Source organism: Lissotriton vulgaris, chromosome 7, assembly GCF_964263255.1.
Source record: "Lissotriton vulgaris chromosome 7, aLisVul1.2, whole genome shotgun sequence".
Classification (NCBI taxonomy): domain Eukaryota; kingdom Metazoa; phylum Chordata; class Amphibia; order Caudata; family Salamandridae; genus Lissotriton; species Lissotriton vulgaris.
Genome location: NC_141695.1, coordinates 997911095 through 997925654, shown reverse-complemented (window position 1 = coordinate 997925654; position 14560 = coordinate 997911095). Strand labels below are relative to the sequence as shown.

The 14560-nt window shown below is 39.0% G+C and overlaps 1 protein-coding gene across 3 annotated transcripts in view; it reads left to right on the top strand.

Annotated features, from left to right (window-relative positions):
- The window catches only part of SLIT3 (slit guidance ligand 3), a 967014-nt gene that overhangs the window by 817653 nt on the left and 134801 nt on the right, over positions 1–14560 (top strand). For all 3 annotated transcript variants that reach the window (XM_086931418.1, XM_086931419.1, XM_086931420.1), the window contains 2 exons: positions 4220–4352; positions 12719–12787. In XM_086931418.1, the coding sequence (XP_086787544.1) occupies positions 4220–4352; positions 12719–12787 (202 nt within the window). The remainder of the gene's footprint in view (positions 1–4219; positions 4353–12718; positions 12788–14560) is intronic.

Genomic DNA, 14560 nt, shown 5'->3' with positions numbered 1-14560 from the left:
GCAAGTGATTTATTTAGCAAGGTTGAAACACATTTTAGATGCCATTGCCCTCTGACATAAACCCATCTCCGGTTCAGGCAGCTCCCCCATCATAAATTGTTATGGAAACCAATGGACCATTTTAGCATTTAATGCACTCCGCATGTCTCTATCCATAAAATGTGTAGTCCTTATCACTCTCATCTAGAAGCATAACCACAGGATATTTCCTTCCTCGTGTCTTTTGTCTTTCCGAGGGAGATTGTTGTTTTCTTAAAACTTATGAAGTCAATTGTTCACTTTGGGGAAAATCCAAACCCTAATGCTTAAAACTTCTAACGACTCTATTTCCTTGATCTGAGCCCTTCTCGTCTCAAATTGCAAGATCTAATCTGATGCTTATAAAAAAAATGTAAGTACATTTCAGGATGATTAGATTTTGCGAGCATGCTTGCAGCGGTGCTTTACAAGCAAACCAGATCTTTTTATTTCTTTCGATTTAGTGGAGCCATAAATAATACAGCATTTCAATCTAAAGCACAAATGACCCATGTTATTGATTTTTAAAATCTGACTTTGTGGTATTCAAGCTCTCCCATGTAGGGCAAATGAAATGTGAGGCTGCTGGACACTGTCTCAGGGCAGGGGCCCCTTCTGCAGCCGTGTAATGTGTGCCATTACCTTGAAGCAAAGATGTGTGGTCACTCTGTAATGCAATTTGTGATTTATGAATAGTGCTGCCAAGTCATACCAACAGTAGAATTCATAGCATATAAATACGTATAACATAACATAAAATAACGAATTGCCATGTCTACCTTCAATATCGTAGCGGGTGAATTACAACGGAGTACTGATGATCAGTGCTGATGATAAGATGTTCCCACCCAGGGACATGAGGAGAGTGTAATGTTTTGTGCAAATGTCAAAGTCCATAATAGTTATACATCAAAATTGTGGCTATGTCCAAACATTATGGATAATATAAGGACCATAGCTATTTCAGATGCATGTTTTGAGGAATTTTCATTTGCCCAAGATGTTTTCCTCTAAATTCTGTCCTAAGCACCCACACAAATGAATAATGTAGTGCAGTCTGGGATATTTTCGATTATTTGTTTTAAGCATACCTTACAAATCGGGTCCACTCAGCCTTTCATCCATTTGAGGTCGATAAAATGAGTACCATTGAGTTGGGTAAAAATATGCATCTGTTATTTCAACGCCAAGATGCCCCGTTGCTGAGGTGAACGTGCGCTTTACAAATACACGTGTTATGTTATGTTATGTTACAAATCAAATCTATCTATAGCTGTCTATATCAAATAGGAAGAATATTGATGGTAGTGCAAGTGTGTGTTTGCGTGATGGAATGTATGCTATTAAAGTTTCACACGTGTGGTGAAAGGCCAAGGCACCTATGACACGGGGTTATGATGGGTTTTTTAGCTCAGTGGACTAATATATCCACTACTGGAATCTGTGTACGACCTCATGGTCACAGGTTTGAATCCTGGTGGGTCCACTCAGCTTTTGTCCTTCCAAGGTTAAATGATAGCACAATTAAATTTGTTAACAAAAACGCCTTTAATTCCACACTAGGGTACCCCAAATGCTAAAGGCATGCCTTTATACATACATTCTTATGCTGTTTCTTGATAACATTGTTATATACATTTTCTTCCCTGCAAAACTGTTTTAGGTATTGCTCCAGTGAGTTACAAAGCGGTCTCAAAAGCATGAGCTCTTTCTGTCTTTAATCTTATATCTCCCAAGCACGTAAAAAAGCTTCAGAGGTGTCGCAGCAGTCTCTTTGGTGGACCCAAGACCTCAACACACTTCTTTTGATCGAGAAACAACAAAAAAAGCTCATCTCTTCTACCTATTTCTGAAATAAGTTTAGATTTTCCTTTTTGTTAAATCTGTCCCAAAGTTTCTGACCTTTATATCCTGCTTTGTTGCGATGTAGCCTTCGAGACTAGCATTTTTTTGCTTTCTGAAGAGAGCCCAAATAGTCATGTTGTACAAGACTGCAAAATAAATCCTGCAGCGCATTTCACTGCATTGTTTTGGTAGTTCTTTAGGAAACAAAACACATTAGTAGTGAGGGTTGGTTGTTCTCAAACTGCAGTTAACATTCCATCCACTGCCTCTCATCACAGAGCTGTACATGTGTCCATTCCTTTAACAGAAAAATTAGTTTGGTTACTGATCTCCCAAAGCTAACAAAACATACAAGACGATTGATAGCTTTTGCCCTCACTGTAGGAAACATTTGTATATTAAGACATTGGAGAACACCACAATGTCCTGCACATCATGAATGGCTTATTGAAATGTATAAAATGGCATCATATGAAAAACTCATTTATAGATTGCAGGAGAATGTTGGAATTTTGATCCAAATTTGGAACCCCTTTCTCGCTAGAACATATTCTATTTCTGGTCATATTTCAGATTTTTCCTTCTAATTAGGAACTACAATAAGGGAATCACTTCCTTTATCATATCCTTATTAATTCATTATCATCATTATTTATATTCATGCTGTTGCTGTTATCTTTAGGACTGTTGATTCTTTAGCCATTAACACTGTTATTTGAATTAGAACTTACGGTTCACCTATTGGAAATTGTTGAGTTAGTAGGAATAACTCCACTTGAAATATTATATTTGTATGATATTATTGCTACTATCTTCTAACTATGTATAATATATGGTTTACTACATATTGTATACTATCTACATCATCTCCTCCCTTGTCCACCTTTCCTATTTCAGATATTGGCTCTTTTGATATCTGTATTACCTTTTTTGTGTTTAGAAATTTGCGAAGATAACATTTCATAGCAATTTATAGTGTGGCCATAATTTGATTCATTCATTATTCTATATTTTTATGTATTGTTTATAAACTGACATGGAATTCTCAAAATAAATATACATTTAGAAAAAAACACTCCATCCCTATCTACCACACCGACTTAAACTTATTCCAGCAACTGCTATAAAAAGAAGAGGATTAAACATATGGCAAAGCATTGGGGCAGGAATATAGAAGCAACAACATATTAAGCAGAACGACATGAATAACAATGTCATGGGACAAACTTAAATGCAGAGCAGTAATACAAGTGCCGCAAAATGTCTTGTCTGGTTTGCGTGAATTGTCCCCTCTCATAAGCCTGAAATCAACGCAGCACCATGAGCAGTCCTAAAATATCCTGACCTATCAATTGATTATCCAGTACACTTAGTTTTGTACCATTGTGGTAGCTTACAGCACAAGAGACTTTCTTACCTGATGCAAACAGCTTGCATACAGATGATGAAGTACTTAGTGTCTCATACTTCATCCTAATAAGCCCCAATGTTGGCATGTTTATATGTGCATTGTGAAACGTATGCATGGCCACACGCATATATATTCATCCCACAATATATGCCTTTGTCATTTGCAAAGGCTGAATGATGAATGTAGGCCCCCTTCATGTGCAACCTTGTTAGCCCGTCATACCATAATATTAGTCAAATACACAAATAAGTGTGTCTCATGCAGGGAAGTGTTCCACTGTTTTAAGGTACTAATGTGGATGACATATTTCCGGGGACTTCTTCACTTCGCACAAATCTCACTTAAGCAAATATTTTCAATAAAGAACAGCAAAATGCTGGAGGGGTGCACCCTTTAGACATGTAGTATGGAAAAAGTGGGAAAAGTGTCTGCCCTAGCATTCTTCACCCTTCAACACACCAGAGGTACTTATTGGTTCACCTTGCAGATGGTAGTCAAGGGGAGTGTGTGAATTATTTATGTAGGCCATTGGAGAGTTCTGGTTAATGGTTAGTAATTCTATCCTTGCCAACGATAATAGTTTAATGACAGGTTAATGAGTGAGAATTGAATGGTTGATTCCACAGTATAACTTCTTTATCCAAACCTGGAGGACACTAAATCAAGTGGCGGGCTCATTCTCACAGAACTATATTCTACCATGGAAAGCACAACCTGTGTGATTTCTTTTGTAGTCATGCAAGTCTCACTAAGTGACAGGAGGTCATAGTACATTAATGAGTTGGGGATATACCACATTGGTACCTGTTTCATGCTTTGTATTCTATTTTATATTGTATGATGCATATTTATCAATGTGAAAAGATTACCAAAGTATGACAATTGTCATTTCTACATTATGATACCCTCATTTCAACCATGCTTTGTTCCCTGTTTTCCATCTAGGCAATGATGAGACTAGCTGCCTGCCATCCCTTCGCTGCCCTGAGCAGTGCACTTGTGTTGATGCGGTGGTGCGTTGCAGCAACAAAGGGCTTCGAATCCTCCCCAAAGGCATTCCGAAGGATGTGACTGAGCTGTAAGTATGATGTCATCACTGGCAGACCTACATTGCTTCTAAAGTGTTCCTGGGCATCTTCCAGTCTGTTACTGCTGCAGCTCTACCTAAAGCAGAAGGGAACTCTGCACTGTGCTGGCGTTGGAACATAGCTACTATATAGAAGTATTACCAGATTCATATTGTCCATTTCCTAATATTGAATCTCAATTGTGGAAAAGCTCCTACCATAAACGTATGCAAGTCTCCATCTATCCATCATAGTCTCTCTCATAATTAATTTCATATTGTCACAGGATAGAGTAATCAGGGCCGGACCGGCTACCGGGCGCTTTGGCATGCTGCTGAGCTGGGGGCTGATTTCGTTGATGGGGACCTGCGTGTGCTGAATGAATTTGTTTTGCTTTGTTTATTTCGAAGCACACGCAGGTCTCCATCAACAAAATTAGCCCCCACCGCAGTGACATCAGCCCCCAGCTCGGCAGCATGCCAAAATGCCCGGCAGCCAGCCCAGCCCTGAGAGTAATGCACTTCTCAATTTTCCCCCTATTGTAAATTTCACTAAGCTCAAAGCAAAATCCTCCATTTGGTATCCTTTTGGAAAAAGTGAAATACAAATTATATTTTTATGCTAATTTCCAATAAGTCACTAGTCTGTATGACAGGTCACCCAGGTTTTTCGGAAGGGTTGTTTTTGTATTGTAGTCTATCATGCTAATTTCCTACAGAAACCTATAGAGTTATTTAGTACATTAGGGGCCGGAGGTACAAACCTTTTTTGCATTTGCAAACGGAGATTGGCCCGTTTGCGTCTGCAAAAAATGGTCATGGCATGTACAACCGCTGTTTTGCGAGTCACTGACTCCCAAAATAGTGTTTGCGACTCTCGCTATTAGGAAGGGGCGCCCCTTCCTAATAGCGAGACTCCCTGCCATGTACTATTGTTTTCTAACCTCATTTGCGGCTGCAAAACACTTGCAGTTTACCACCTACTTCAAGCAGGTGGTAAATCACTTGCAAATGGGAAGAGATCCCCAGGGGACCCCTTCCCTTTTGTGAGTGTGTGAGAAAATATTTTTTAAGAGCAGGCAGTGGTCGCAGGGAATACTGCCTGTCCTTCAAATATGAAACTGAAAAGTTTAATTTTTCATTTTTAGATGCATCCCGTTATCTTTTAAGGAAAATGGGCTGTATTTAAAAAAATAAAACTGCTTTATTTAAAAAGCAGTCCCAGACATGGTAGTGTGCTATAATGTTGGCAGGGAGGGAACTCCGTTGCTTCATCTCTTCTTAGACTAGTGGCATAATTTAAAGGACCGTTTGGAAACAAACCCTCAAAATAACTCTTGGGTTCACACTTTACTCACATTACAGTCCGTGTACCCCCAACCCTGCCTCATACAGGCATCGGTGCGGGCTTTGTTTACACATCAGACCATACGTTTGGGCCTGTGGGAAAATGTTTGTGAGTAACCAGCTTCTAATTTTGCTAAGTGGCCACAGGATGCGCACTCTAGAAGTTTATTCAGTAGGTGGCATGCTTCAGCAATCGCCCTGGTAAACACTTTTATTTAATCAATTAGAGAGTAAAAAGCTTGCTTCGTAAGAACAATTTGGTGCACAGCGGACATTATGATCTAGTACGGGATCATAGAGCCCCCGGATCATAGCTGTGACTATTCAAAGATACATTTCATTCAATCCTTTTACATGGGACATTACTCAGTTGCCCTTTTGATATGCTATTAGGACCATTAGGGGCATTCATGGGATGCAATGGTACATTCATGCCTGCATTAAATCATTGTCTGGTTTTGGTACTGTTTACAGTGCCTTGCGGTTCAGTTCAATTTGATCTGTAGTTTTAGTTTTGATTTTGTTTAGGTTTATGGGTTTGGCCTTTCTCTTCTCCCAATTTGATCTAGTTTCAAAGACATTTTTGTTGAGTATTTTCTTTTAATTATCAGTACCCTCTTTCCTATGTAACATACTCTATCTATGCTTATTTCTAATGCTGGAGTGCTCTTTGTTCATTACTCGCGAGGTGCACTGTTGTTTTCATTTGTTGAGACTTCTAAATGCCAGAATCATTCTGCTTTTAAAGAGTCATAATACCACAAACTATTTTGGAAATAGTCCACAAGATGAATGCTGTATGGATCTAATTTTGGCCTTCACAGAAACATTTGTAGTATTTATGTTGAGTAATTGGAACAATTTACTGGTTATACTGGTTATATTTGCTTAAATTCCAAAGCAGCTTGACCCCTGACTGTAGTAGCTTGCGTCCATATTCAACAGTACATGCACAATTCCAGAACCTATATCTATTATGTATGCCAAATGTTTTGTCAGGTTTTACTTTGTCAGGCTGCATTAAATGTTCGGATCCCTGGTGTGCACTTGTGGTAGCGAGGGATGATAAAGTAGAACAGAAAGAGTGATGTGGGAAGTATGACAAAACAAATATGATCAGCCAGGACTAGGATGCTGCTAACTAGTAAACTGTTTAATAAGCAAAGTGGTGTATATATAAACAGCTAATCCTGCTGCTTAGTAAATAATGCCGCCCTCTTAGAGAATTAAATAATCTTTGAAAGAGGTTTAAACCTGGTTGCAGCTGATGTCACTACAATATCACATTCTGGTGGAGTAGTTTCTTTACCCCAGAAACTATGCACAAAGGAGCACATGTAGATAAGCCCGTGAACACTGAAAACAAAAATACTTCTATAACATTTCTTCAGAGCTTTGGCTCATTTCATGGCTTACTGGCCCATTGGCCTTCCCTGAAGATGAGCACCGGAGCGATGAAGGCTCTCCATTTGTTGTCCCTGGTTACTAACTCAGTAAGACGGTTGCCTGTTTTGAGCTGAGATACACACAGGGAGCATTATTTTCATGTTTTCCTTCTCTTGATCTTGTGTCCCATCGGGAAGGAGCACTGGTGACTTGTGTTTATCCCAGTTTGCATCCAGAAGAGTTCTTGTCTACATCTAGAGGGTGAGGCTTAACAGCAGGTGTGTTACCTAGCTATACTGTAGTGTCTTCAATATGCTACTAGTGCCAAGGAGTTTAAGGATACATCATTATCACTGTCATCTAACAGACACTGTGGCTACCTTGGAAGAATGGTAATTTTATTAATTTTTCTAGATTAAACAAATATTTAAAAGTACAAAAATCCGAGCACAAAAGAAAGCTTTAGTTAATCTGGTCTAAACGAAGACGTGAACGGAGGGCCATGACAATAATGTTTATGTTGGCAAAAATGAAGACTCCAAATGAAGCACGTTTTCTAAATCCAGCAGGGGCGGCTCTAGGCTCATAGCAGCCCTGGGCAGAGAGCATAGGTAGGGAGCCCCGGAAGAGGGCCTTGGAAGAGGAGGCCCCAGAATAGGCACGGAGGCCAGTGAAGAGGGGGGGGGTCAGGGTGTTTGGAAGTGGAACAGAGCCGGAGGTCGCCAAATCCCTGCCACTGGGGCCACCACGCAATCCTCAGAGGATTATTATATTAAGGATATATATTAGCGTGTTGGCCCCTGGGGTTTGGTGGCCCTCTGCAGGTGCACAGCTTGCACATGCCTATGGCCCGCCCTGAATCCAGTGTCTAAAACATTCATTTTCCCATCTACTACTGCTCATGAGCACCTGTAAGTGAAAGTATGTCCAAGCTTTATATACATTGTTCCAATTAGCAGAACTGTTTGACCGAGGAGACTGTTGTTTCTAAGGCAAAGGGGCATGCACCCCATTTTAAAAAATCTGAAATTAGAAATAGATTCCTGTCTCTTGCGGCCATAACCTTCAACTTGTACTAGCATTGAAGACTCCCATATGAGTGGGCTTCATGCGTGAAGTGTGTGCTCACACCAGCAGGAGCACTTTCTTTAGGTGGAACTTGTGATGTGCACTACTAAAGAACTTTTCATTGTTGCTCTATTGCCTTCTAGATCAATAGAGCAAAATACTATATTTTTTTGGGCTAAACTGGCATTAGATGGTATGCATTTAGGCATATAGATTCAGCATATTCCCTTTGTGCTATGCATAGTTGAACTGCTCAGCAGAATCCTGTAACACAGTACGAATCACAAACTTTCAATGGCTTTTTTTATCGCTTTCACTTGAATTCTCTAAGAGAAATTACAGTGAAATGAAAAGTGTGGACCAAAAAAGAACATCTTGTTTAGAGGTTACTGTGAGGGCTGGAGAGTATAAAGGTTATGACAGTTAGCCTGATACATATGCTAATAATTTCATGCTGAAAGGACCATGTGGGAAAGCACTCAACTCGGGGCTTAACTGAGATGGCCCGCTTGTCAAGATCAGATGGATCTCGAGAGGGAAGGCTGTATTAGTATAATGTGAAAAGGAAATAGTCCTTAATAGTGAAGCAGATCCACAGTTGCAAGGGCCTGGTGGAGTGAGTAATGAGGTATTACACCATGCTTCTGAAAGACATCAGAAGTGTACATACCACAGGATAACATTGACTACGTGGCCAACTCCTTTTTCCCACTGGGTCTGAATTTCTGCATCTCGTTATAATTGAAGTTTCTTTATCTTCTTTCTCCCATGGCACTCATCCACAGTGGTAACATAAAGTCAACTCACTGTCAAATCCCAGAGTCTGTGGTTTCCTTAATGATCTTAATTTACAGAGTAACATTAAGTTAATGGAAATTATCATGACGGATTGCCATAATGAAGAAACTCAGCTCGATAAAATCTGGCTGACGAAATTCCATTAAAGAGAAGAGTCAAATTGACGGAATACCTTTTTCAAGAAAAAAAAATATTTTTATGAAAAAAAATATACGTCTGTTTTAAATTAAAAAAGGGGGGAAGGAGAGGGCAGCACTAAGTACATACAAATGGGGAAAATAAACTAAAGTTGGGGAGGGGAGAGAAAGCGGATGCAAGGTGGGACTCCCCCTCCAAAAATCGAGTGTTAAGGATGGGAGCCCCTCTTTAAAACAGTTGAAGAGAAAAACAAACATGAGGAAACCAATGTTTCTTCAAGAATGGTTTTCACTAGGTTGGTTTTCATCAACCCAGTAAAAACCATTCTGAATTTTTTTGGGTCAAAAATGGTTTGACAGAATACGTTCCTCAGAACCACTTTTTCATATTTGCTTTTCATTTAAAACACATAAAATCCTTTTAATGTCGGAACCAGATAGTGCCTAGTGAATTAATCTTTACTCGACAGCTGGGTGACTACCACCAATAGTTATTGATGGTTTTCAGCCTATTAAATATCGTACCGCTCAAAAATCTCTTTTAAGTCCTCATATGTCTGTAAGTATCAGCTGCTCAGAATTGAGTTGGTACCTAAAGATGTCCAGTAGTGGCATGATTGAGACTGTCAATGTGAGCTCCATCTAAGGACTACCCTCATGAGTTCTTCGCCGACTCATAGTGACAAAGTAATTGATGTTAGTCTGAGTACACCCTCTCTTTTAAAATTCTGATTTGGTCTGTTTGTGTTCCCTATTACTCATGCTTGGGATAGGCAAAGGTATTCTATTGGTTGTATCGCTGTGGTTCATCACTGATATTATATTTTAAACTTCCGGCCACAACTTCTGTCTTTGGGTTCAATGTTTATAAACAAAGGTTTATAGGTTTTACTAGGGCTATGCACTAAACTAGAGCATGGACAGCAGATCTACTCTTTAATTGAAAGATGCAATGAAGTGGGGCTTTGTCTATTTTTCGTAGGGATCAATAATTGTGAACATTCCGTTCAGCATCCACTGTGATTGACGGAGAGTCGCACCACATGTCCCACCAGAAGTCTGCCTCTAAACCTCCTCTCTTGGTAACCAATGCACTTCAGAATGAGTAGAGATGCTTAAGTGAGGAGAACGATTTAAATGATCTAAAACAATTGGAAGAACTGATCATACATGTTTATGGTGGTGTTGTAATGCCATCTAGAAAGATGCAGGGCTAAAGTGAATGACTTATATTTTAATATTTTGTTCAGGAAATTATTTATCTTATTTTTATTGTTTAGGTTTCTTTAGAGTCATGCATTCACCCACTAGGGGTATCTTGGCTCTCGAAAGACACAAAAATAAAAATAGATAAAAGACAGCTGCTACAAAAGTCACTTGCTGCAAAAATCAGTTGAGAATAACCCTGTTTTTAACGATTTGCTGAATTTCATCATTGTGTAAGTTAAACTGCAGCTGCTTCCAACACATAGCTGCAGCCACTGATAAGACCTGCCCCCTGTTGTCTTTCAATTTATATTGGGAATAATTAGTAAATGTTTGTCCTTAGAGTAGAGATCTCTAGTTGGATGATACCATTGAAAGCTCTTAGTTAGCGAAGAACAGTGGAGGTCAAATATTACCTAGTTAATTAAGAACACAGACTTGAAAAGTATGTGTTTTCTTACAGGCCAATCATGTAAACAAAGCAAAGCTGAGGTAGCATGACTTTTTGGACGTAGCCCCAAAGCCACTCTGGCCTCAAAGTTCTTGATTAGCTGCAGTGTTTAAATGATAAAGTCCGGAAAGTCAAGGTAGATATTGTTGCAGCAGATCATACAAGATGATACGAATGCATTAAGCAATTGACTCCAGAGGAAGGTCAAAATTACATGGTCAGGCAGAAGATGAAGGGGTGGAAGTATAATCTGAAAAGGTCTGTCAGATAAGTAGTTTCTAACCACTATAACAGAGAATATCTTAACTCCCAGATCCAACATCCCACTTAATACTGCTGTATGGCACTTTGTGTCAAAAGCTGCTGAAAGGTCCAAAAGGATCAGAGTGGAAGAGATGTGATTAACCACACATCTGCGTAAATCAACCAGACGTAAGAGAGCATTTTGTTGAATAAAAGTGAAAAGCTGGTTAAAATTAGCCTTCTTTACCAGATGTGCCAAATAAGGCAGCTGTGAGATGGACAAGGGTGGGACAGAATATGTACAGCCAGTGGATTTTTTTTTAATCAAGGGTGTCACATAAGCTGGTTTGAAACTTTAAGATGCAAGGCCAGAAGATAAAGATGCCTTTAAAATGGCCCTTGCCAAAACAAATTTAGGCTGCAATATAAAATGTGCTGCTTCAAGGGTAAAGGGTCATACAAGGATCCTATGAATTTACTTCTTTTCACTATTATTAAATCATCTGAGTCCATAGGACAAACTCAGTTAAAAGTCTGTGGTGCAGGTTTAAATAATGTCTGGTGGAAGCTTCAATGGTGCACAACATGGCCTTCTGTGCTTGCATTGTTAAAATCATTTTATTATTGTTAAACCTACATCCTTTGGGGGATTGAAAAGTTCTTTATTCAGCATAAAACCCTGTTAGGATAGAAAACTGGTTTCGTTTTCCAATTTGCTTTCTTGTAGACATGGTTTGCTTTTTGCTACTTTAATTTCATGATAGAATCTTAGCGTTGTTCCCAAAAAAGCTCCAATTCACATATGTATCGCGTGAACTCAAAAATCTCCTCGATGAACCAAGTCGCCAATTGACAAGACATTATGCTGGGTTTATTGACTATTGGAGCAATTTCACTTGCCATCATAACCATCCTTAATCAGCACAGAATGCTAATTTGTTGCTGACGGCCTATTCTCAACCATAAAGGATGTAAGAGGATTTGCAGCTCCAGCTGGAAATAGTTGCTGGTGGAAATTGGACTGTGTTCAATATAGAAGCATGTTTAAGGGGACTTGAAAAGGGTATTCCACAGTAATCTGACCTAAGGACTTCAATAGGTGTAAAGGTCTGATGTAATGGCGAGTCTCAACAGATTACTTCTAACCTATATCCCTTCATATGAGTAGGAACTTTGAGGTTAAACTTTAAATTGCAAAGAGGGTATGGATCTTTAATCTTGATTGATAAAATATAATCTGGCTGATTGAAATTAATATTTAAATTGACAAGCAACTGTGTAATACGTTTGAATATAATCCTATGTGTATAACTAAAGCTAAATGTTCAGGGACTGGACTTGTTCTATCACAACATTTTCCAAATACATTTCTGTGTGACCTTAGCAAGTTTAGAACGAGATTCCAGCACACAAAGCCCAGCAACACTCCTACCACGGGCCGCTACTGGTAGTTACTTACTGTGGCGTGACTCCCTTCGCTGAATAAGTTGAAACAAAAAAGTACTCTGTGTCTCAATGACGATATGCAAAATATAATTGCATTTTCCTTGTTTTTGACACTGCAAATTACATCTTGGAAGACTTTGTGCATAGCTACCTAATGAGGTAAACTCTGCGGACATTGTTAAACCAGCCTTATGCATTGTACCTATTGCTTTCTTTCCATCCATGTTTGTCTCATGTTTTAAGACTGCACTTCTCACAATTCCTGTTTTCTTACTGTCAAACTCTCTGTTTTTCAGATACTTGGAAGGAAACCACCTCACAGCTGTGCCGAAGGAACTCTCTGGCTTCAAGCACCTAACACTCATGTAAGATATTTTTTTTTTCTGTGTTCGTAAATTAAATGACCCACATGCTTTTGACTTCTCTGTACATATGCAGTCCAGGCAACAACTCAGAAAGGTGTTTTCAATTCTATTTCCCTCCACGAACCTTGGTAGACAGACGCCCTGGAATATTTAGTTGGGCTCTGGTGCCAAAAGAAAGTCTCAGGAGTCCAATTGCTACTAACAGAAGCTCACTAAGGTTACAAAAATGTGTGTTTTGAAGTCAATCATGTACATCAAATATGAATGGGTTTAGGAGCACCTTAGCAAATTCAAGTCATGGATGGTAGGTTCCTGGGTTGATATCAGGATACATGAGACAAGTCCATCATTAGGGCTCACTACCACCACATCTAAAACCCTGTGTTACCACAACACAAATTCTTTAACATTGCTACCTAAATCTAGTATTCAGGCCGATATGGCTATTGGGATTGCCTTTGCAAAATAGATGCTAATCATTAGTAAGCTGCTTGGCCAAACAAACATGTTAATGACTGCCAATATGAAGTTTCATTCTTTGCTAGAGCGGTCGACCTTGAATCTGGGGAACCGAGTTTAAGTCTCAGCAGGGACGCTCAATATCCTGTGATTCTAGGCAAATCACTTAATCTCCCCTGCCTAATAAAATGAATGTGTCCATCTGTAACACATGTAAACCGCTTTGATACCTTCGGGTAAACCGCTCTGATACCTTCGGGACAAGTTCGCACTATATAAAACTCAGAAAGAAAAAAAGTGAAAAATTATCTCGCTAATAATTAGCTTATTTGTTAGGGATGTTTTTTGTTGACGAACTGAGTACATCAGGTTGAATTTGTATTGTAAATGTGCAGAGCATGCAATCTTCACTTGCTTTGAGCATGCATGTTTGTTGAATAACCTACTCTCTACATAAGATTGGGTTATTCCTATCACACCATTTCTCCCATGCCTTACACTATGGATTTCAAGAGTGAGAGCCGACAGGTGCCAAACTAATCAGGCTTGTTAGGCAGATGGCATTGCCAGACTGAATGTAATCAATGTGACCTCTAAAATGTCTCCCTTTACTAGAAAAGCGATAGAATTTTTAAGTAAATTGTAAATACTTGCCCTAAGCCCCTTGGCACTGTGTCAATATTAACCAGGTTAATGCTAACCAATTTGAACTTAGAAAGATGGAATGCGCAGTTGATGTTGGAAGAATTCGAACCCAGTACCTGCAGTCACAGTAGATATTAGCAGTAAGCATTTAACTCAATTAGTCTCCGTGCCAGCTATAATAGATGATGAAATGTCAAGAATTATAAAAAAAATAGCAGAACCATAATATCAATTAAAAAAATAAAGAGTTTTAAACCATAAAACTCCAGTGGAATTGATTATACGGGAACAAGCTTCCTTGAGTGTGTATTGGTGAAGAAGGCGGTTGATAAAGAAACTTCGCAAAGGGACATGAAGTATTGCCACATGTCACCCTAGTAGTTAAAATTAATGTATTCTATTTTTGTGTTTGCGTTTTCCTTGCAGTAAAATGGATTTGAATGTATACAACATATGATTTCTTCAACAATGAACAAATGCACCATCAATGAGAATCTCTGAGCACAACTACTTTCATCTGTGCACAAAACGTTCACGTTTTTAACTTTCTCTTGGGAGTTTGAGAATTAATTTTTATTATTTTTGTATTATATTATCTGTCATTTGTTTCTTTTAGCACTGAGTAGTTATAGAGTAAAGTGTATATCCACTCTCAAAGTATCAGCCTGA